At 40.6% G+C, this 25,244-nt stretch overlaps 1 protein-coding gene across 2 annotated transcripts; it reads right to left on the minus strand.

Annotated features, from left to right (window-relative positions):
* Positions 1-5,960: 5,960 nt before the first annotated feature.
* LOC104587517 (nucleolar GTP-binding protein 1-like) lies at positions 5,961-10,984 on the minus strand. 2 transcript variants are annotated; one of them, XM_010245159.3, is made up of 3 exons: positions 10,750-10,984; positions 8,251-10,313; positions 5,961-6,301 (listed from the first exon to the last, which is right to left on the minus strand). In XM_010245159.3, exon 2 carries the CDS (start codon positions 10,293-10,295, stop codon positions 8,262-8,264), a length of 2,034 nt encoding a protein of 677 aa, XP_010243461.1. In that variant the 5' UTR covers positions 10,296-10,313; positions 10,750-10,984; the 3' UTR covers positions 5,961-6,301; positions 8,251-8,261. The 2 variants fall into 2 exon arrangements, with proteins under 2 accessions (XP_010243461.1, XP_010243462.1); XM_010245160.3 differs by having other exon boundaries at positions 8,251-10,306; positions 10,750-10,904.
* Positions 10,985-25,244: the final 14,260 nt, after the last annotated feature.

A 25,244-nucleotide genomic window follows, 5' to 3' on the forward strand; every position in this document is an offset into this window, starting at 1 on the left:
TATGATTTTAATTTTAATATTTATTATAATTATAGTTATAATTTTTTTATTTTACTTATATTACCCTATTTTATTTTTATTTTCATAATTTTAATTTTGTTTTTATCATTTTTCAAATTATTTATTTATTTTCTTTATAAATAATAACTGTATTCTTTAAATAATAAATATGTTTTTAAATAATTACCATTCTATTTTTTTGATTTTATTTATTTAGTATATTTATATAAATGATAAGTATGATTTTTGAAAATATTATTTATTTAGTATTTTTATTATTTTATATAAATAACAAGTATATGTTTTCAAATAAAAATATGCTTTACTTTTAAGTTTTAAAACATATGTAGAATAAAGCATATTAATTTGTAATATTAAATTGTTTTTTATTTTTATTAATTTTTGTTAAAATTACAAATAGAACTACAATTTTGAGCATGACATATGAATCATGTAAGAAACTAATAATAAATGTTTCTATAAATTATAGAATACAAATAGAACTGTTGTATCTATAAAATAAAAGTATATTTCATAAAAATTTAAATAACAAAATATTAAAAAATATACCTTACAATGGATTGATTGAGTTCTCAGTTGTTGCTTCTTCTTCCTCCTCTACGATGGATTGATGAAGTTCTCCTCAGCTTCTTCTTCTTCTTCTTCTTCTTCTTCTTCTTTTCTCCCGTTTTTACTCTTCCTTTCTCTTAAAGTAATTATTTTTTATCCCTATTTTTGTCCTAAAGCAGGCCTTGAATGATGGAATATGCTTTCTACCGAAAGCATGCCATGACCAGCCAAAAAAAAAGCTAAAGCTCGTCATTTCATATGTTTGTCGTGAACCCAGGTGCCAATACGGTTCTGTATCGTATCGATACCTACGGCCGGTACACTCCTGTATAGCGTATCCCGTCTCCACAGCCCCAATACCGATATGTATCGGACGTATCATATCAATATTTTAATTCCTGGGTTTGAGGTAAAACAGAACCGATTGTCTGGACAGTTCTCGAGCTGAATGATTTGACTGTCCAGTTCAACAACGGTTCAAAAATCATGAATAAGCTTAAAGTTTTTCTTTTATTTTTTAGGTTAAAAAATATAGAAAAAATAAATAACAGAAGTTAACACTCCCGTCTTTACTTTTTTTGTACGTCACTTAAACCATTTACATGTTACAACAGGGATGAAAGTGTAGCCCTTGTTGTAACATGTATATGTGTAGCCCAGCCGAACTCTCAAATGGGTGGATATTGTGATAGGGACCTAAACATTCCTATGGTTTTTCTGACAGGGCATATGATGGAGTGTTTAAGATTTGAGAAACTAGTGGTGGAGTACAAGATTTTGAATTGGTAATGGCAATCTATGCTAGGGTTGAGGGATGGAAAAGGGAAGAAAGTTATGCCTTGTGGTGTTTGGTCAAGTTTCACATGTTTGTGGCGTTTGTGTGGCTAGGAGCTGAAAGAAGGAGAGAGAGAGAGAAGAGGTAGGAAGGAAGGAAAAGGGAATGGAGGAATGGTTCGGTTCCTATTTGCTCGAATGGATGAAGAAGATGAATTGTGAATCTTTAGGATTAGTTTAAATGCAAAACCATAAGATATTTAAATAGGTAAGGTTAAGGGTATTTTAGTAATTTTTTGATGATTAAGGGGGTATTTAGTAATTCCGCATGATAGAGGGTCAAACCGATATAATCTTTGGATGGCAAGGATTCTAAGATGATTTTCTAGATGGTGAGATAAGGTCTGATGGTGCAACAAGGTCTCAAGGTCTTGGGGCAATAGAGTTGCTTGAAATGAAATCTTTTTATTTTAAGGAGCAAATGGATATATTTTTGGACAAAATTTGACAAGGTAGAGTTTTTGAGGATGTTGGATCATTTGGTGTAGTTTGATTTGTTAAGATATGCTTAGATCAAGGGAATTTATTAAGGGATGAGTGTATTAGACAACGCGAGAACTTAAATTTAAATCTTTGTTTGATGGAAAGGCAAATGGGAAACTTTTTAAACTAGAATTTGTTTGCCAACTATCTAATGGGTCTAGAGTTGTGACAAAGGTGTAGGTCTGGGACTTCAAGGTTAACCAATGAAATAGGATAAAAGGAAATCTAGGTTCGATGATGAGAAGTAAAACTTGATGGATAGGTGTTTAGGGGTATCTAGGACATGACATAAAAATAGATCTTCAATTGGGCTATAGGAAGAGGGATCTGAATATCTAAAACTCAAAAGTATTCCAAGTCAAGTTGGGATTGGCCAAATAGAGGCCTAGGGGTGGAATCTGAGTTGATTTAGGGGTCAAATGGGTGAGTTTTTGTGTGAAATTTGGAAAGATGTAATCATTCTTCTCATTCATGGATGGAGAATGTCTGGAATGTTCTTCATTCTTTAGATAATATTTTATAAAATCAAAGTATCAAACCACATAAAACCGTACTTTAAAATCATCATACATACCATTCACCCTACATTATCTCAAACTTTTTTTAAACCACTTTTAAAATAAAAACAAATAACTAGTGAATATATTATCCAACTGCCTCTAAAAGAAGCAACTAGGTCAATCACCACTAAATAGAGCAATCAGTGGATCATACTAAATAAAATTAAAAATTTTACATTTTCTAACTTCAAGAAGAATACACTATTACAATTATATTGGCTGACTTCTGATCAAACATTCAAAGAAGGTGCAATTGAGCATTACAGGACAATCAAATCAAAACATTTTAGTGTTCAAAATGCATGCTGATGTAGGCGCACCTGGCCCTGACTAGTAGCATGCGTACACGTGGCAGGCGGTGGCACTCAGAACGGACCCAATGAAGGCATGCGCAAAGCAGAGATCGGCGTGTGACCTGGATCCAATTGCACAGCTGCATGCGGCGGCCTCGGATGGACGTGCTCCTCAAGATAGGATAGCATCTTGATCGTCTGATCCTACCTACCTCTGGCAGTCTCAAGTACAAATAGAGGGCAACCTCCTCAAGGTAAACATCTGAAATCTAAACTTAAGAACTTTGAGAGTTCTCCTGTTTCTCTTGTGGCCTCGTCTACCTTGCATTGCACCCGAATTAACTTGACCGTTAGAGTTTCTGCCTCGGCTATTCATTCGAGGCCTCTGACGTTCTCCCTTATTTGCTCCTTGCAGGACGGACCTATCAGCCCTTAGCCAACCTAGGCCTCAGACTCCTCGGCCACACCTCGGCTCGAAAGCAAATTGGCAGTGCTGCCCTTAACCCATTCTAGGCAGCAACACATGCTAATATGACCAATTGTGTTCTTTTTCTAATTAATTTAACAAAAATGGGTAGCATTTAAAAATTCGAACTTTAAATCTTAGCGATCAATGCAAACACTAAGGCAGAAGGAAGCAAGGGAATGGAGGAAATTGGCATAAGGGATAGGAGACGTTAAACCAAAGAAAGCTATAATTTTTCCCTGAAACAATGCCAATCGATTCTTCCTCCATGCACCGTTATAATTTCCACTATAGACAACTAAAATCTCTACATAATAGAAATCTAGGCAACAAAATCCCAGTTTTGCTTGTAGAAACCATTTATGGCTCTAATGAGCACCAAGTCTCACATAACAACAAATTTGTGGTTCCACTTTGATATTTTCCTTTTGAACAAGTGTATATCCCATTGCTTTATGTTTGGTTTTAGCGGTGGCAATTGGGCGGGTTGGGTTGGTTTGGGTTTGGGTTGAGCTTCAAATTAATTCATCTAACCCGCCAATCCATTAATGACCCGGTTTGCATATGATAGGTTGTCTCAGACTGATCCATATCGGGTTGTATAAAGGTCTAGGGCTAAGATGGCCGATCCAAACTAGGTCAAGTTGGATAATCCAGATTGGTCCAGTTTCGAGTCAGACTGGACCAGTCTATATTGGGTTGCATAGGGTTCTAGACAGAGTCAGTCAGTTCTAATTGAGTCAAGGTAACTAGCCCAGATTGACCCGGATTCGATATCGGGACAGACCGATCCAAGTCCAGGTCGGGTTGCCCTGTATGGGTTGGTGCAAGTTCATGTCTGGACCGAACAGTCTAAACCAGGCCAAGGTAACCAAACCAAGATAACCGGATCTAGGTCGAGTATTCAGACCGAAGTGAGTTCGGACTAAACTGACTGACCTCAAATCGAGGTGGTTGGCTCTGTTCATATTCAAACTTGGCTAAATTGAGTTGGATCGGTCCAGACTCAAGTGAAGTTGATTTGAATTTATTCTAATTTGGGTGAACTATATTGATTCAAGTCAAAACTAATTTTAATTAATAACTAACAAAAAATTAATATATTAATTATAAATTATTTCACTCAAATGAAAAAATTAATAAAAAATGGTTAAAAAATTCGCACTTGTACCATTAGTGATTAACCCAATGGTTATCCATAACCCAATCCATTTAAATTGATCCAATGGATGATCAACCCATTTCTTATTCGTCAAGTAAATGGATGGATTGGATGGATTAAATACCGGGTGAATTGAGTGAGTTCAACGGGTTGAGTGAAAAATTGCCATCCCTATTTTCATTTCGTTTCTCTACCTTCTCCTTCAAACCAAAGGAATGCTAACAAAATTCGCGGTTTAGAATTTAGAGAGGAGGAATTTCTATAAAAGTATAAACTACCCCCTCCCCTCCCTTAACAATTCAGTATTAGTTTACAGAGGCACAAGTTGATCAAACTCCTACCTAACTTACCTCCTCATACAAGAGCATTTCTCAGCGCTGATCTAGAATATTTCTTGGACATATGCTGAACCTCACAAAATTGCACAGTCAAAGTGGCTGAAGTGAACTGCGCAACCGTCTTTTAGTGAACAAGTTTGGTTGTAAGCATAGCTGAAGCTGAAGTTGTTGATTGATTACTAAAAACTGAAATTCTTTATTATTTTATTATTTTATTAATTAAAACAAACAAATAAGTCATTTAATTCAACCCCCTTAGGCTACATTTATAGTTTTTAAGGCGCCAAGGCGAGGGAGGCTAGGCGAGCCTTGTCGGCTAGTTGGGCATCAAGTGTAAAAATATGTATCCTAAGGTAGTTCCTTAAGTTCTATAATCATATTTTCTTAATAATTATCCATAATTTTTATAAAAAAGTATAAACTTTATGTTAAAGTATAGAAAATCAACATATTCATGAGAAAAAAAGAAAGAAAAAAAATTTCAAAAAATATAAAAACTAAACCCTTATTTCTGTTATAGGAAAAGAAGAAAAGGTAGAAAAAGAAAATTGGTATATAATATAAACACACAAAATTAGTAAAGAAAAAGAAGTAAATGTGTTGGTTAAACAACATTTTAAGTTCTTCCTTACTTGTTAGTTCAGGTTTTGAAGTCTTTCAAGGTTCAATACAGCATTTAGCAATGTTTGTGTTGATTAAACCCTAACAAATAAGAAAATAATAAAAAAAAAATTAATATATAAGCACACAACATGAATATTTCAGTTTAAAAATATCTTTTAAAATTATAATCTCAAAAAATTAAGAATATAAAAGTTTTATCTAACACACTAAAAAAATGCTTAGTGATTAGGTGAGGCGAGCCTCCATAGGCGCCTTATTGCTTAGGTGTAGCCTTGACGACTATGGCTGCATTTGTCATTCCTTATTTTAAGGAATCATCTCCTTTTTGCAGTTAAAGTACCCTATGAACACTGAGCTTTTAACAGCAAAAAGGAGATAAATCCTTAAAATAATGCCAAATGCAGCCTTAATAATTACCTTACCGCACTATTCTTGATTCTCCGACCATAAATAGTAGTAGTGCTATGGTAAGAGCAAAATCTCATATAGACCTTTTTTTGACACGGTTATGTCATACGAGGTAAGGAGGGAGATCATCAAGTTTATCAGGAACCGTCTGGAGCCCTGTGAATTCACTCTTCAATATTTGGGACCGTCAAGAATAGAGTCTTATTAAACTTGGAAGTATAATTCATGGAATAGCACTTAGATTGCAGAAACCATTCTCATCAAACAAAATGTCAAAGATAAAATTCCAACTACAAGCCACAGATTCTTATCTTTTTTTATGGTTTTTCTTCTTTCTTTTTTTACATTCAAATCAATTAAAAGACACCAATAAAAAGCAACATTCATCATCCTCCAACATTCAAGTGTTAAAAGAACTGATAGCACTCAATCGAATATTACCATAGACTTGGGTCCAAAACCCACCAAAAGAATAATAGGTCCTATTCTCAGCTTCAAAATTGTATTGGAAAATCCCAACACAGGAAATCTCCCAAGTGATGGTTACTGCCTCCTCTAGCAACCTGTAAAATTACAGAAAAAAAGTAATCATATAAAGCAGTGTCCTTACCTGCAAGAATTGATCCATGAGCTACAAAGACCAGTGAATCATTGATATTTCCTTTTTTTTTGATAATTGAAAGATTATTTCATTAATCAGTGGATCATTGGTATTTCTACCATTAAAGTTTCCATTTTTTTTTTGATAAATTACCATTAAAGTTTCCATTTTTCAACCACAAATCAACTAAACATCACTCTAGAATGTTCCCATTTTACCAAATGATGTTCTTGTATCTTTTCTGGAACCAAGTTTCAGACAAATCTTTCCATTTATCAAAGCATTTCTAAACTTTATTTGCAAAGTTTCCTTTTAAAATATCTATACAAGTATATATGCTTTCCTTCAATCTTGGGTGCAAGGAAAAACCCTAGGATGATTGTTTGTTCTTAGCATCTACCTAGGGTGTGGATGCTTAAATCTTTTCTTTTTATTTTTTGAAAGGTAAAAGGTATTTTATTGTATTGTATTAAAATATGGAGGAAAAGCTACCCTGCGAGCAAAATAATTACAAGTTGATAGGAAAGTAATCCTTGTGTGCTATACAAATAAAAACTTCCAATGAATGGAAAGTCATTATTATATGAGACTCCAAAAAATTCCTTTTTGCTGCATGCCTAAAATTGATGAACCTTTCAATCTTGGCAATAAACTCAAGAAACTCCAATCACTTCCCTTCAAAGGTTCTACCATTATGCTCTCTCCAAACCGACCAACATATTGTTTCTGGTGTGAACTGCCAAAAGATTTTCCCTTTCCTACTCAACCTCTTCAGCCACCAAAATGAAAACAAGATCAACAAATCAATTGGACACGTCCAACTACTTCTGAAAAACTTCAAAAATGCATCCAGAAACTGTAGATTCCTGTACAGTGGATAAGCAAATAAGGGTGTTCATTGTACGGTTCAAACCACAAAACTGAACCAATTTTGTGGTTTGGTTCGGTCTGCCCCTAAAACGGTTTGTTCAGTTTGATATTTTGCTAAATTACAGTTTACACTTTCGGTTTAGTTTATTGAATTTTATAAACCGAACCAAACCAAAAACCAAAATTGTATACATATAATTTATAAACATATGATTAGGTTTTAATTTTTAAGGGTGTTATTTGGGCTTCTAATTGGGTTAAGCTCAATAGAATCATGGAATGTCCAAACTCCCCAAACCATATTAGAAACCACACCAAACCGTAATAAAACTGTTCGGTTTAGGAATTTCTCAAACCATAATTTACTGGTTTGGTCTGAGATCTCCAAACCAGACCATGAACACTCATACTCATAGAAGGACCAATTGTTCCAAGTAACCCCACATGCTACACTGTTGTCTATAGCCATACCTCTCGAAATCAAATTGTCAGCAGTTGGAATTCTGTCTAAGATAGCTGTCTACAGAAACAACTATCAGGCTTTTGAAGCGAACCTCTATTCTTCTAAGTTTTTCCTCCCTCTTTTTGCTTTTGGAAGAGCATTTGTAGCTCCGTAAAAAAGTATCACAAGTTTTGAGTTTTTCCTTTCAATTTTCTCCCATCAAAAGGCGAGTTGGTCCATTTTCTTCTAAATTTCAGTCATGGCATTTTGTTTTAGTTTCACAAAGTTACAATTTTAAATTAAAACTTTATATTTTCCAAAATCCAAACATCAAAAAACTTTTTTGGTTAACTTTACTTTTTCAAAAACAAAAAAATTATAAGTTTATGCTAATGGCTAAATGCTTGTAGTAGTTGCTTCTTTTACTGTTATGGCTGACAGCTCCATGCCCTTCGTTGAAGTGGTTAAAGAAGAATGCATAATCAAGACTGAGTTACAGTATAAATAGTTAACGCAAGCAAACATAATGCTTAGAGATAAATATTGGATTATTAAAAACAACAACAGTTCAAAGATAAACAAATATAAATATCAGCTACCTTAAATTATATCAACGTCTGCTAGTTTTTCCAATGGAGCGCTTCCCAGAGAACAAGTGCTTTGGTTTCAAAGTTGGAATGACCCTATCTGCCTCTCCCCGGCGAGCATCCTTGTTCCTGTTCTTGACAGATTTCTTAGCAAGTTTCATAGCTTTGACTTTCTGTGCAGAATCCTTAAATCCCTCTCCTGGAGTAACATCACCAGGTGGTCGTGATCGTGACCTTGATCTTGATCTAGACCTCATCCTTAGCTTCTTGCCAGGTTGGTCAACATCCATATCCATGGCATCAACATCACTATCTTCCCTGGCCAGTGATCGCTCCCTCTTTCGGCCCCTCCTAGAGACGGACCTACTGCGGGCCCGGTTAACGGCTGAAGTGGGATCAAGCCCCAATGCAGACAGCTGCCTCCCCATCCTCTCTGATGTGAATTTCCTGTCTTTATCAAATTTCCTTGGTACGGTGGGCCTACTCTCTGCAGTGCTCTTCTTGATCCTATGCTGCTGAATGAGCAAGCTCTTTTTCTTCCTAATTTCAGCCAAGGCTTCTTGCTCTTCTGGAGTTAACTCTTTTCCATCCATCTCAAAATCATCATCATCGGCTTCATGTTCAAGCCGGAGCCCCTCTTCCCTCTCTAACTCTTCAAGTCTTTGTAAGATATCTGGATCAATAAAGTCAGCAACATTGTGACCATCAATTATTTCTGGCATTATATCTTCTTTCCATTCATCACTTGCTAGGATATAGTTCTTCTTCAAGTTAGCTGAGTAAACACCAGCCCCACCATTCTCACTCTCCAACTCTTTTTCGAGTTTCCTCTTCTCTTTTTCTGTCACTGCCTTAGCTTTGGCTTCCAAAACTGCCTGAGGAATACAAGCTGGCCTTTCCTTCTGATCCCGTGGCTTTGGAATTGCAACATGAAAACGATTCAAGCAATCATTCATCTTCTTTGACTTCATCTTTAATTCTACCCGTTGATTCAATAGTCTCTCACAGGCTGCATTTTTCACAGCCATAACTCCCTCCTCGGTCAAGGTACTCATAGTCAAAAGCACACCATCATCATTAATAGCCTCACCACCTTGACCTATAACAGTTTTCATAGCTTCATCTTTCATCTCCATGACCAATTTCTTGTCTTCATCAGAAAGCCCATCAAATGGCTGCAGATCTGTCTTGTTGCAGACAATAATTAGCGGTTTGTTCATAAACAAAGACTTAATACTGTGGAAGAGAGCTGCCTGCTGGGCAATGCTGTACCCACAAGACCCAGATATATCCAAGAAAAATAAAACAGCAGCTCGAAGGTGGGCCAGAGCAGTGATGCTACACATTTCAATGATGTTACGATCCTCAAAAGGACGGTCCAATATCCCTGGGGTATCAATCACTTGGTACCTTAAGTATTTATAGTCAGTATGACCAACAAAGAGAGACTTTGTGGTGAATGCATATGGCTGTACATCTACATCAGCTCTGGTGATCTTGTTGATAAATGAGCTCTTGCCAACATTTGGATATCCACAAATCAAGATTGTTCGTGTGTTTGGGTCAATTGAAGGTAGCCTTGCCATGTGTTGTCTTATCTGCTCTAGGTAGGCCAAGCTGGGACCAATACGTTTGATCACAGTACACATGCGGCCAAGTGCAGCAACCTTCAGGCACTTGCATCTATAGAGTGAATCACCATATTTCAACAGCCTCACATAATCCTTTGCAATCTTACCAATGAGATTCCTTGCAGTGTTGATCTGGCCTAAAGCAAGCTTATAATGATCTTTATTATAAAGGACATGGAGAAGGTCTCCATAGAATGGATGTATGTCATCCAGCCTAGGAAACTCATCAATGATGGCAGAGAGCTTCTCATGAAAGTTCTGTTGAGTGAATTTCACTTTGCGCATGTAGAATTGACGAAGGCGGGAGATGGCATAGCCCTTGTGGACAACAGTTGGAGTCTGACGCTGAGTGCGGGAGAGGATTATGTCAATGAAGTCCTTCCCAGAGGGGACAACAGTGATCTTTTTGAAGTTGTATTGCACCATCGTTCAGGGTTCTGTTTACTATGCAGAAAAAAAAAATAGAATGGGAAAGCTATTAGTGAGGGGATTAGTGCTGGGAAATACACGGAGATTATGCTGAACATCTGTTAAATAGTTCATAACTTCATATCAATAAAACAATACAAACTCAGCAACTGTCCCTGAAATGGCAAGCATCTTAGTTCTTAATGGTATGAGAATAGTTTCGTGAGTAGAACAGAAAGCAGAATTACATTAATCAAACTTTGGAGAAAGCCAAAAAAAATGGTCAAATGAAATAAAACGATTTTTCCCTCCTGAAATTTAAGAACAACAAGACATATTTGGGTAATACAAAACTGGAGAGTATAACCATCAAGCAGCGAGGAAGAAAAAACCTGTTTCGGTCCAATAAAAACCCTAGAAGAGGTAAAATATTCACAAAATTAGAGACAAAAAGGAAGAATTAGATTCAAACCTGTTGCAAAGAAGAAGGCTTGCTTGAGTAACCGCGGAAATCGGCAATAAGGAGAAAAGTAAATAGATCTACTGCGAGAGGGTGACTGTTCTTGCTAGAATAGGTTTTACGGATCCAAAGCTCTGCCAGTCTGCCTTGCTCGAGGCGGAAGAGACGAAAGAAAAACCCTAAATCTCTAATATAGCTTAGCTGAGAACCAACCCGGCTAAGTTGGAAATGCAACCGCATTTGCATCCGGTTCCGAGCGGGGCCGAACTGTTATAAATTTATTTGATTTATTTTAAAGTTACCTGTGATTGTGAACCATTGCCTGAGTGGAAAGGTATTCCGGTTCAATCGTTATGGTCAGACCGGTCAGTGGTTTCTGACCAAATCAATGTATTTTTTAGTTGTTCACATATGCGCCGCACATTGCCCTACATTACATTTCCACCTTGTATTGAGAACATCTAAGTACGGAAATATGTACTCATAATGAGCGGGGCGAACAAGAATTTCCGGATTAAACGGTTCAACCACATGGATTAATAACACTTTTAAAACCGTGTCATGCCGCAAGCGTGAAGTGACTCGCATGTAAAAGAGCAGCCCAACCCACCCTAGCCACAATTAATGGGCGGGTTGGGTCGAGGGATGCCAACCGCCTCAAATTGGGGTGTAATATTCAGCTCAAGACCGTCGGATCTTCTACCCACCCACAATAACAAGACAGCCATCCCGATGGGATTTTTTCACGATAAAAACTGTCCCAACACAGTTGTGATATGTATCCGCGCATCTGCATCTCATCGTAATACGAGTCCGGACAAATTTTACCCACACAAACTGTGCTCACGTTTACCCACATAACATCTCAATTACATTCTCCTACATAGTCTTTCAGGGGAGATGTTCCCAATTCATGGGATAGTGTATTGTGGATATACATGAACAGAGTTTGTGTGGGCAAGAGATCCGGAGTTTCATAATATTGGGGTAGGGTCTGCTATCAACTAAATGCTACCAATATTGTCCCAATAGAATACTGCATCTTTACATTGGGAACATCTGCGGCTACAATGGCTGGTTGGGACATTGTTGGCACCTTGTGTTGAATCATCACTGCATATGCAATGTGTGGACATGGATTATGTTGGAATGTGTTGAAACAACTTAATGTTGTGAGTAGATCCAACCTTACATCAGGAACACCCTTGCTATCCACACTATGCCACAATACTCAGATCTAGTTCCAGCTAAGGGCCTGTTCATTTCCTCTTATCTCTTATTTCTTAATAGGAATCTTACAACTTTAAGAGGAAAATGGTCGTTCGTTTCCTCTTATCACTTATCTCTAAAAGACAAACCTTACATTTTTTGTTTTCCAATGGTACCCTGTAAACACAAAATACTTCTCTTTAATTATTATTAATTATTGATTTTAATAATAATAATAATTATTATTATTATTATAATTAAAAGTTAATTAATAACTAATTAATATTAATTAATACTTATTATTATAATAGTTATTAATTATTATTAATCATTATAACAATTTTTAATATTATTTCTTTATTGAATTCAAAAGGTTAATAACAAATTAATAATAATTAGTAATTATTAATTAATAAAAAATATTATAATTAATTGTTAATAATTAATAACTAATAAATATTAATTATTATTGATGAGGGGTGATTTGGCCCGACCTAGTAAGTAGAGGACACGTGGATAGGATTTGCCAACTAGACTATGAATCCGCATTTATTGACACCTCAACACTACATGCCACCTCGGCGAGCAAGGCCACTTTAAGCATGCGAGCTATCTCCGAGCTCTTCGGGATCATGTCGCATAACCGTAGGACCTATCCTTATCCCGCCCGAATCGGACAGACACGATGGGCCTTACCGGCTAGCACGTTATCCACCTCCCAGGGTGGAACGAACTCATAATAGAGCAGGTCGAGGATCTCGGAGGAGTTTCGTGAGACCCACAACAGTCCAGCTATATAAGGGCATTAGCCCTGGAGTCCGGATCTCCTGCCCACGTTTATCATAGCCACACATGGAGAACATCTCATCCTCTACATGGTATTATGCAGGGGGGATGTTCCCAATACACGGGGGTAGTGTATCGTGGGTAGGCGTGGGCAGAGTTCTTATGGGTAGGAGATCCAGAGTCTAAGACCCAGGTACATGCGATTTAGTGCATTCTAGCTCTCATATTCATTTACTTTCAGCTCGCAACCACCTAGTACTAACTTAAGCATCGGAGTAACCACGTCGGGTTAGCCACCCTAGTTTCTCTGAATACTTCTTCTTTGCAGTTCGATCAGCCAGCTAGGAGCTACCAGATCGCGCATCATCAATTGGCGCCGTTTGTGGGAAACGACAAGAAAGTCAAGTTCTCTTCCTTAATCACACCTTTCAGCATCCCATTAATGGCATCAACCAGTAACACCGAAAAGAGTGTCAAGATGACCTTCACTAGGGGGCAGGAACAGACCTTCGTCATGTTAAACAGTGTCTTAGCTCCAATCAGAATGATGTACATTATGACATTTAATGTAAATGAATAAAGTATATATTTGATTCATGTTGTTATGGTGTGTTTCTATGTAATACCCTTAAACTAAACACATATGAGACTCGTGCTAGTTTAGAATCTTCACAGTCGTTGGATAGATCTAGGGAGATTTATCTTGCCAAGGCTGATACTGATGTACCGCCAAGTTGGTTGGGGTGGCTTGTCTTAGCTGCCAGGGTGAGACCTGAGGTACATGTAGTGTGGGTTTTCTTGAAACCCTGAATCAGACTAGAATTCCAGTATTTTCCTAGACCTTGGAGATTGATGGGCAAAATTGGAATGTTACACCTAACCCCTAGACTCGATTATGATATTGCACTAGGTATCGGATTGGGCTGTCTTTGATATGCCAATCAATGAAATCCTTAGAGGGGGTCAAAACCTAGGTAAGTTGGGACAATCTGAGAATTCATCTGAGTGGGTGATTATAGTGATAGGATCAGCCCCTTTGTCGGACAAAGTGAATGATTAGGGATGCACTCTCTCTGATGGAAACCAAAGCTGCCGACAACCGATTTCACCCATTGAATTTTTTTTTGCAAAATATATTTATATAAAGATATACATATATATTATGGTTTCAAAATGTTTTAATTCCCGGGATCCATATGAGTAGAGAGTGCAGCACTGTTCCTTGTAGCTGAGGGAGAGGTCCTCTCTTGTTGGGCAGTGTTTGATCATTATGGGCTGAGATGTTAAGTGTAAGACCATTGAGGGTAATACCTGATGGGATAATCTTGCATCTACCGACAGTCTTTGGGTTTTTATAAGGTGGCTCGACCCAGGGACCACTTAGTGTAAGTGTTGGGCCCATTAAGAGCCCATGGTGATGGGCTCAGGGGTTCACTGTTTCCTACAATGAATTCAGCCAGGCCTTGTAACAGAGGTTGGGCTGAACCCATGTGGCTGATGTGTAGATCAATGTTTGGGTCCCACGCCATACTAGGATACTCAACTGGGCAGCAGTTTGGAGGATATGTGAGCACATGGACTTAATGGGCCTAAAGCCCAATTCGAACTGGTATAATATGATTATTTAAAGAGGGGTTGTTCTGGGATTTAGATCAGCAGATAGGATAGGGAGTTATCCCTATCCACTCAGAGAGTCCAGATCTAAATAAAGATTTGGATTAGGAAACTCCTAATAAGATTATGAGGGCTGATCTTTATCTACAGATAAGATAAGGGTTTATCCTTATCTCTTAGAGAGAGTCCATATCCAAATAAGATTTGGATTAGGAAACTCCTAATAGGATTAGGAGAAGCTCTCTTTAAGGCTATGAATAGAGGAGGAGGGCGAACCCTACTACACCCAACAAGATTACAGATTCAAGAGAGAAGACAGCTCCGGTTAGACTGATGCCATCTTCTGCTCCTGCCTCCCTCTATTGCTGCCGCCATAGCCAGTTCGTTCTCCACCTGTAGGAGCGATCAAGAAAGGTTCTTGATATCAGTTTTTGGTGAAAAACTGATCTAAAGTCGTGCTCACTCACCCTCCATTGAATTCTTGCTGAAGAGTCCGGTTCGTGCTGAAGAACCACCTGCTGATTCTACTCCACCCTACTTTGTGTCATCTTCAGTGGGAGCAGTCTTTGGTGTTTTCCTTGGGCGTGAACACCTTCGTTGGGAGTTACTGCTACTCCGTATCAGGTATATCCCTCTCCTACCTTTTGGTTTCAGATCTAGTTTGGTTTAGGTTTAAAATTGATCCTTGAAAATGCAGTTTTCTAAAATAGGGAATGTGATTCCCACATGGGAGAGAGAAATTTTTGAAATTTCGCCCAACCTACCTGCAGGGTTCGGCCATCCATATGATGGATCTCTCATCCCTTCACGTCAATCTAGAGTTCCCCACAGTCTGCATTGGTCAGTTCATCATTCCCCTCACTATTTCACGGGTGCCGACAATGCAGAACCAGGCGTTCTATACACAGCCGTTGCATACCCCACTGCCCCAGGTGAGCACCACCATCTCGGTTGTAGAGCCCTCGGTGGTTCCTCCCGAGGTTGGGTCTCGATAGTTTGACGAGCTGGTCTAAAGTGTTTGGTTATGCTCTCTAGATGCAACAGATCCACCAGTTCCAGTAGTACCAGTAGTACTATTTCCATTAGCAGTATCGACAACAGTTTCCACCACTTCATAACCAGAACCAGCAGTAGAATGTGTGTTGATCCCCTCCTGGGGCGCGGGGACATTTTGGATCCCAGCCCCTCCTCGGGGTCAGACCCCACCTCGGGACCGAGCAGCAGGTCAGTGCACACCGCCACCTTCCCAAGTGGAAAATTAGAAGGACCGTCCCTAGGATAGCCGTCAGACCAGGACTAATCAGCAATAGCACTCACAGTGTGAAAACTGCGAGCCTCAAGTCAACAACCGTCAGCTCGAGGCAAGAAGCGCGGACTCACATCGAGACCCCTCGGTCCCCCACAACAGCCAGCATCTAGTTCGCATTCGTGAGGACGTAAGTTACAGGAACCAGCTTCCACCTCGTGATAGCATCCGAGAACAGGAGCACACTAAAGTCGAGGTGCCGAGCAACACCGAAGTGAACAACACCAACGAGGCTGCAAGGAGGCGACGCCATCATAGAGCACGCCGAACATCAACGAGAAGCAGCTTGCCGGCAACAGCGAACAGAACAAGGGAGGAAGTGAATTCAGTAGCTGCACAACCAACTCTAGTATTGTTGAGCCTACCCTCCCCCTGGCACCGGAGATTCTTTCAGCCCCAAGGCCACAAGGGTTCAAGACACTGGTGTTGGAGACCTACAACGGGAAGACAGACCCCAATGACCACGCCAACAACTTCCAATCCTTAATGCTACTGGCTAGAGCCAATGAAGCGAGCCTGTATGTGGCGTTCTCGATGACTTTCAGGAACATAGCTAGGACGTGGTACAAGAACTTACCCCCTGGCTCAATCAAGAGCTAGTTGCAGTTCGTGGATCTGTTCACCACGCATTTTATCACAAGTAAGAAGTGCTCAAAGTCAGCAGTGAGCCTTCTAAATGTGTTCCAGCGGGAGAACGAGTCAATCAAGAGCTACATTAGCAGGTTCAATACCGGGTGCTTACAAGTACCCAACCTCGACCGAGTTGTGCAGCTCACTGCAGCCTAGAAGGGAGTTCACCATGTTGAGTTCTTTTGGCATCTCGGGTTGAACCCTCCAAAAAAATGGAGAAGTTCCTTGAGGATGCCGGCAAGTTCATCCAGGCGGAAGAAGCCCTCGGGTTTAAGTTGGAGCTCTAGCAAGGCGAGAAGAGAAAAGAGAGAAGATGAATGCACTGGTAGCAGCAAGCACCGGCGACGGAAGAGCAGGTCGTCGAAGCAAAGCAAGTCCCCGCACAGGCGGAGCAAGTCCCCAAAGAAATCACAATCTTGAGGTTCTAGGTCAGGTCGACGATCTAGGACCCCTCCAATCCAGAGGTCCACCTACACCCCCTCAATGCAAAACGAGGTGAAATTTTGATGGCGATTAAGGATACCAGCTACGTCAAGTGGCCGCCCAGGATGCGAGGAGACTTGGTGACCAGAAACCCAAACGTCTACTGCCATTTTCATCGTGATGTTGGGCACAACACGAAAGGTTGCCGAAACCTCAAAGATGAGGTTGAAGAATTGATTTGTCGTAGGTATCTGAAGAAGTTCATCAAGCATGAGGATAGGAAGACAGTGGACTGCCAAGTTGATCGACGAAGAGAAGCTCCGGAGTCGAGCAGAAGGAATTATCAACAGCCACCTCGGCAACCGCTGCCACCAGAGGACAGGCCGATCCGCGGGGTGATCAACATGATCACCGGTGGGTCAATCGTTGTGGGGTGCAACACAACAGCGGGAAGAGATGTCGGTTCAGGAGATCAAGCATGAAGATGAGAACCCACCAAAGCGACCTCGGGTAGTGAAAGCAATCTACTTCGCCAAGGATGATGTGTGCGGGATTCAATATCTGAATGATGACGCCCTTGTGGTCAAGCTAGTGATCAACGACTTCGAGGTAAAGCGGGTGCTAGTAGATTCCGAGAGCTCGGTAGACATCTTGTTCCTAGAGGCATTTGACAAGCTACAGTTGGAGTAAAAGGATCTGAAGCCGGTAGACACGCCCCTAGTTGAGTTCAATGGTGATGTGGTGAGGCCCCTTGGCCAAGTTACAATTCTAGTCGCAGTAGGAGCATGGCCCAAATCGATGCGCTTTGAGCACACGTTCCTAGTGGTCGTGACTCCGTCTCCCCCTACAACGCCATTCTAGGTCAGCCCATCTTGCATGCCCTACGTGCGGTGGTGTCGACCTACTACTTGTCCATGAAGTTCCTGACGATCTACAAAGTAGGGGTAGTACGAGGCAAACAACTTAAGTCACGAAAGTGCTATGTAGCCGCACTAAAAGACAAGGCAAAGTTGGCGAACAACGTCGAACTAAAGCCATCCCCCAAGCACATAGAAGAGCGAGCTGCCCCAATAGAGGAGACAGTCTAGGTCCTAGTCGTGATGTTGAGTCGACGAAAACCCTCCAGATCGGCGCTCTACTAAGCGAACCACTTCGGTCACAACTAGTAAGTTTCTTACTCAACAATTTAGATGTTTTTGCTTGGTCCGCGGTAGAATGCCTGGCATTGACCCTAGTATAATAACTCATAAACTTAATGTGGACCCCTTAATCAGGCCAGTTAGACAAAGAAAATGGAACCTCATCCCAAAGCGGTGGAGGGTAGTTGATGAGGAGGTCGGGAAGCTCCTCGCAGTAGATTTCGTTAAAGAAGCCCAATACCCGAGTTGGGTGGCCAACCCATTGCTCATGAAAAAGGCTAATAGAAAGTGGCGAATGTGCATCGACTACAAAGACCTCAATAGAGCCTGCCCAAAGGATTGCTTCCCCCTTCCCAGAATAGATCGCTTGGTAGACGTGACCTTGGGGCACGAGTTGCTAAGATTCATGGACACCTACTCCGGCTACAACTAGATTAGGATGGACCTAGCTGACTAGGAGAAAACTGCTTTTGTAACTGAACTAGGCTAATACTGTTATAAAGTGATGCCCTTCGTATTGAAAAACACTGGAGCAACCTTCTAGCGACTTGTAAACAAAGTTTTTGAACCATTAATCAAAAAGAAAGTAAAATGTTATGTTGATGAAATGGTCGTGAAGACCCGGTTTTCAAATTCTTTAGTTGATGATTTAAATTTTGTTTTTCAAATTCTAAGGAAGTTTAATATGAAGCTCAACTCGAGCAAGTGTGTCTTCGGGGTCACGTCGAGCAAATTCCTAAGCTACATAGTGAACTGGCGAGGCATCGAAGCTAACCTGGAAAAAATAAAGGCCATAGTAGATATGAGATCACCCCAAAATATAAAGGAAGTGCAAAGGATAACTGGTCGAATAGCCACCTTAAACCGGTTTTTGTCTAAATTGGCAGGTCAGTGCCTACCCTTCTTTAAGGCAATCAAGTAGAACAAGGACTATGAATGGTTCGAAGAGTGCCAGCTTGCGTTCGACGAGCTGAAAAAATACCTAAGTAGCCCACCGGTTTTAACCCAACCTGAAGTTGGAGACAAATTTCAACTTTACTTCTTAGCAAGTGATGAGGTGGTTAGCTCGGTACTAATTCGAGAGGTAGACTGAGTCAAAGGCCCTTCTACTACGTAAGCAAAGTTTTGCAAGAAGCAGAGACGAGGTACCCCGACATCGAGAAGCTGGCCTACACCCTAGTGATCGCAACTTAGAAGCTGCGGCCTTACTTCCAAGATCACACTATCATCGTCCTCACTGATAGACCACTGAGGCACGTTTTGCAGAAGCCCGAGGTCTTAGGCATACTGACGAAGTGGGTCATCGAGCTGAGCAAGTACGACATCCGGTTTGAGCCATGTCCAGCGATTAAAGCACAAGTCTTGGCAGATTTCGTTGCGGAGTGCACGTTCAACATGCCGGCCCCTAAGGTGGCTGAGCCAATTAGTACATCGGAGGCGTCAACCAGTGCGGCACTGGTTCCGGTCAGGGAGGGCCCGACTTGGGATGAGGAGCCCTGAATCCTCCATATTGACGGCTCACCTAATCAAAGAGGAAGCGATGCTGGACTCATACTGTACGGGCTGAGCAAGGTGAAGCTGGAGTACGCTCTCCGGTTCGGATTTGAGGCATCGAACAAGGAGGCAGAGTATAAGGCATTGATAGTCGAGCTGAACTTGGTGAAGGAGGTCAGCACGAAGCACGTCGTGGTATGCAATGATTCCCAGCTGGTCGTGAATATGGTAAACAGTGAGTACAAGGGTTGGGAACCTATCGTGATGGCTTACTTGGTGAAAGTGAGGGAACTATTGCCTGACTTCCTTTCCTGGTTCATCCAGAAAGTACCGAGGTCAGAGAATGCCATGGCTGATGCACTATCGAAGTTGGCTAGCACAAGCGACAACACGATGAGGACGGTGTACATAGAAGACCTGCCTTGACCCAACATTCTCGGGGGGGGGGGGGGGGCAGAAGATGTTGCTCCTATGTTGCAAGCAGAACCAAGATAGGTCGACCCGCTTGTTGATTATCTGCTCCATGGGGCCCTACCAACAGATTGTAATGTAGCTCAGAGGGTAGAACGTCAGTTAGCTCGGTACGTTCTTATTGATGAACGACTATATAGGAGGTCCTTCACGTTCCCCTATTTGCGTTGCTTGCGGCCTTTAGAAGTAGACCAAATACTGCGCGAGATCCATGAAGGTCTTTGTGGAGGACATCTGGGGGCCAAGGCGCTCACCCAAAAAGCGCTAAGGCAAGGGTACTACTAGCCCACAATGAAAGAGGATGAACTCGAGCTCGTCAAGAAATGCGACAATTGCGAGAGGCACGCTAACATCCTTCATCAACCTGCCACCGATCTGAAGTACTTGACCAGCCCATGGCCTTTTGCCCAATGGGGAATAGATATCCTCGGTCCATTCCCACCGACAACCGGGTAGAGAAGATTTCTAGTTGTGGAAGTGGACTACTTCACAAAGTGGATGGAAGCTGAGCCGTTGGTGACAATCATAGCCCAGAATGTGCAAAACTTCTTCTGGAAGAACATAATGTTCCGCTTCGGACTGCCCAAGGTGTTGATATCAGACAATGGAAAGCAATTCGAATATATCAAGTTCCAAAACTGGTGTGCCGAGATCGACATCTAGCAGAACTTCACATCGGTAGCACACCCGCAAGCAAATGGATAGGCCGAGGTGACGAACAGGGCCATCCTACGTAGACTGAAAGATCTCTTAGCGTGAACTAAAGGTCTATGGGTGGACGAGCTACCCAATGTCCTTTGAGCCTATAGAACTTCACATCGGTAGCACACCCGCAAGCAAATAGATAGGCCAAGGCCGAGGCTGAGGTGACGAACATGGCCATCCTACGCGGACTGAAAGCTCGCTTAGCGCGAGCTAAAAGTCTATGGGTGGACGAGCTACTCAATGTCCGTTGAGCCTATAGAACGACCATCAAGACCGCAACAGGTGAGACACCATTTAATTTAACATATGGTATGGAGGCCGTCATCCCAGCCGAGATCGAAGTACCGACCCTACGACTTGAGGCGTATGGCGAAGAGGCCAATGACGATGAACCACGGATGAACCTCGATTTGATTGAAGAAGTACGCAACCTGGCCTACATCTGGACTGCGACCTACCAACAACAAGTAGCTCGGTACTACAGTGCTCGAGTCAAGAGATGCTAGTTCTGAGTTGGCGACTTGGTACTTCGGAAGGTGATTGTACTTGAGCCCGGCGTGGGTAAGCTTGGTCCGAACTGGGAAGGTTTGTATAGGGTGAGACGGGTTTTCAGCGAAGGCACATACGAGCTTGAGACATTGGAAGGGAAGCAAGTACCCTGTGCTTGGAATGTTGACAATTTGAAGAGGTACTACCTATGAGCTTGAGAGTAAGACATCTGCAAGATTTCTCTAAGTCCACAAGACCAGCGAGCTAGTCAGGGCACACAATGGAGAGTGGACTATGAGTCACTCCCAAAGCCTAAGGGCCGCAACACCGAGTTGATAAGAGACCTTGGCGCTAAATAAGACCCAGTCGCCTCTTCGGCATGGGAAACACATAAAAAATCAGCTCGTGTTCAGCCTCATTGGTGTATAGGCAGGTCGGGCACATGCCCTATAATGTCTAGTCATCGTGGCATACATTGACTTCAGGTTATTCCTAACTACACCTAGCTCGTCAACTCAACACCTCGGAGTAATCTATACTTGGAATTTTTTTTGCAATCACATGCTATTTGTACACGAAGTGACAAAAAGTCACATGCAATCATATGCTATCATGGTCTGACTGCTGGATCGGGCTTCAATCCAAAGGGGAACTAGTTCAAATCCACCTGAGCTCGTCATGAATTCCCCGCACCGGGTCGGGACCCCTGGCACGGGGAGTGGGGGGTAATTGATGAGGGGTGATTTGGCCCGACCTAGTAAGTAGAGGACATGTTTCTTGTTTCAATTCTCCACCTTAACAACAGAAAAAAGGATTGATCAAATTCTATTGAGTCTGACTCATAGTGATCATTTATCAAAGAATAACTCTGGTTATCAAATGATTGAACAACCGGGATCAATTTACTTACAATACTTAGTTGACATTCATAAAAAGTATCTAATGAATTATGAGTTCAATAGATCCTGTTTAGCAGAAAGACGGATATTCCTTGCTCATTATCAGACAATCATTTATTCACAAACCTCGTCTGGGGCTAATAGTTTTCATTTCCCATCTCATGGAAAACCCTTTTCGCTCCTCTTAGCCCTATCCCCCTCTAGGGGTATTTTAGTGATAGGTTCTATAGGAACTGGACGATCATATTTGGTCAAATACCTAGCGGCAAACTCCTATGTTCCTTTCATTATGGTATTTCCGAACAAGTTCCTGGATGGCAAGCCTAAAGGTTATCTTAATGATGATATTGATATTGATGATAGTGACGATATTGATGATAGTAACAATATTGATAATGACCTTGATACAAAGCTTTTAACTATGACGAATGCGCTAACTATGTATATGACGCCGAAAATAGACCAATTTGATATCACCCTTCAATTCGAATTAGCAAAAGCAACGTCTCCTGCATAATATGGATTCCAAACATTCATGATTTGTATGTGAATGAGTCGAATTACTTATCCCTTGGTCTATTAGTGAACTATCTCTCCAGGGATTGTGAAAGATGTTCCACTAGAAATATTCTTGTTATTGGTTCGACTCATATTCCCCAAAAAGTGGATCCCGCTCTAATAGCTCCAAATAAATCAAATACATGCATTAGGATACGAAGGCTTCTTATTCCACAACAACGAAAGCACTTTTTCACTCTTTCATATACTAGGGGATTTCACTTGGAAAAGAAAATGTTCTATACTAATGGATTCGGGTCCATAACCATGGGTTCCAATGCATGAGATCTTGTAGCACTTACCAATGAGGCCTAAATGGTTTCAATTTCAACCAAATTTCAACCAATTTGCCTGTCCTCAGGCAAGACAAAACTCAAGCAAAAATAAAACAGGAACAAACTGACTATCTACTGATTTTTAAACTCAACTCTCCTTCATCTTTCTGCACAAATATTCCAGGTTAACTATTGCAAACCGTTAAATCAACACAACCAAGTCATACACGATTCATTCATCAGTCAATCCAATTTTTGCTACTACAAACCAGGTAGTAAACTAGGGAAAACATTTTTATCTCCTCTCTCTCTCTCTCTCTCCTTTCTCTTTTTTTTTTCTTTTTATCGAGAGTGAGTGCATTTTATGCTCCGTCTCACTTTTGGATCACTCGGCCAGTAGGTGCATTTTATGCTCCGTCCTACTGTTGAATTTGCTGGCTAGTAGGTGCATTTTATGCTCCATCCTACCAAAAATATTTACCTTATTTACTTAAACCTGAATTTAGGACTAGCTTAACTGGAAATGGCTTCAGATAGGTCGTGTATTTCTTAATTGTACCTCATTACTAGGTCCACAAGAATTTTCCCAGAATATTGTTTCAATTGATTCCAAAAGAGTTGAGTCTTTTTTTTTTGGATAAATCATAAAAATATGACTTAAATCAAATTTTAAACACAACCTAAATTCTAACCTAAATCCTAAATCCCCTCCCCCACACTTAAAACTTACATTGTCCCCAATGTGAGGTTTAAATGCAAAGAAAGCGCAGAAAAACTAAACTATAAAAAGAAAAAGAAAAAACAAACTTCCCTATCATAAACCGGATCCTCCAGGTCTTGTAGTTGCAACTTCCGGTGTTTTCCCCTCTCATCCATCATAGGCGGGTTTAAATATGGAATAGGGGCCTGCAAAACAGAGGGTAACAGTCTCTTATTAGAAATCGGCAACATCATATAATGAGCATTACCTTGTCTTGGCTTGGACCCTTCTTGACCGGCCTCCAAATTGTTCAAAACCTCCTTAACTTCCTCATCCAAGTTATCATTCAAAACTCTTTCAAGGTAAGTGAGAGGAAGTTTAATAGGATCTAAACTCAGTTTAGGTGTACTCCCTTCGATCTCCATTCGAGAATCAACTGCCTCAACTTCCTTGTCATCACTCTGGGTCTCACCAACTGTCTTCCCACTTCTTAAGGCTTTGGCGTTTACTTGCTCTCTGGGATTTTTCTCCGTGTTGCTGGGTAGCCGTCCCTCTTTTCTTTCCGACAACAGATTTACAATCAGCCCCATTTGAACTTCTATGTTCTTGATCGATGCTTCATGTTCTTGGAATTTTGCTTCAGTAGCATTGATGAACTTATAAATCATCTCTTCCAAATTACTCTTTTTTTCTTGTGGGGGTGGCTGTTGTTGGAATCCCATGGGTGCCTTTTGCTGATTGTTGCTCCATGAAAAGTTTGGATGATTTCTCCATCCTTGGTTGTATGTGTTTGAGTAGGGATTGAAATTCGACCTGCCAGCATGAGAGATAAAATTAGCATTCTCATGTGAAGTAAAAGGACTACTTAATGGACAATTAGAATTAGTATGTCCTATTTGACCACAAAAATCACATGGGATGCTAGAAGATGTATTAATTGCTGCAATATTAAAAGTATCAAAATTCTTATTCAGATTAGCAAGTTGAGCAGATATGGCTGCAAGGGAATCGATGTGGTGTACTCCCCTCTGATTGGTTCGGTCATTACTCCATTGGTAGTTGTTTGATACCATATCTTCCACTAGATCATAGGCTTCCTCTGGAGTTTTACTCATGATTGTGCCTCTTGCAGCTGCATCGATAATGGAGCGATTAGATGGAGTAATACCATTATAAAAAGTTTGAATTTGATGCCAAACTGGTGTTCCATGGTGAGGGTACTTCCTAAGCATCTATTTAAATAAAGAGCAAAATCCAAATTAATTAAGGTTAACAAGTTCTAATATTATTTTAGGATTAAATACCCGACAACGGCGCCAAAAACTTGATAGCTATGATTATAACCCTAGCAAGTGCACTAGTTCCCATGAGGATTTAACAAAATAAGTATTAGAACTACAACCTTTCCTAATTATTTGGACAATCGAATTTCAGATTTAAGAGTAAAAGCTACTGAAAAACAGAAAAAGAAAACAAGAGCAAGAGTACCAATACTAAAGTATGCAACGATTGACTGAATTCGTTAGGACCTTTGGTTCGCCTAACCATTCCAATGAATAGTAATAGATGAAATTATCCAATATAATTTGTCATTCCCATAAGCTGAAGTTTTTCCAATTTTATTCAATATTCTTTCTCAAGATATATCAAAACTACTTCTATCAGGTAACCCCTCGATCTCTCGACTAGAGTTCTCAAGATAGAAATGCATTGAGTTCAAGGAAAAACTATTACATTCAGATGAATCATGTGTATATACCCCTATATACCATTGAATTCACACCATGAATTATTTGGTCTGCTATATGA

The sequence above is a fragment of the Nelumbo nucifera genome, chromosome 1, assembly GCF_055504915.1.
Source record: "Nelumbo nucifera cultivar China Antique chromosome 1, China Antique-T2T, whole genome shotgun sequence".
NCBI lineage: Eukaryota > Viridiplantae > Streptophyta > Magnoliopsida > Proteales > Nelumbonaceae > Nelumbo > Nelumbo nucifera.

Bases quoted from the DNA above. Each gene is read 5' to 3' on its own strand.
- LOC104587517 (XM_010245159.3), bottom strand. From the start codon at position 10,295: ATGGTGCAATACAACTTCAAAAAGATCACTGTTGTCCCCTCTGGGAAG.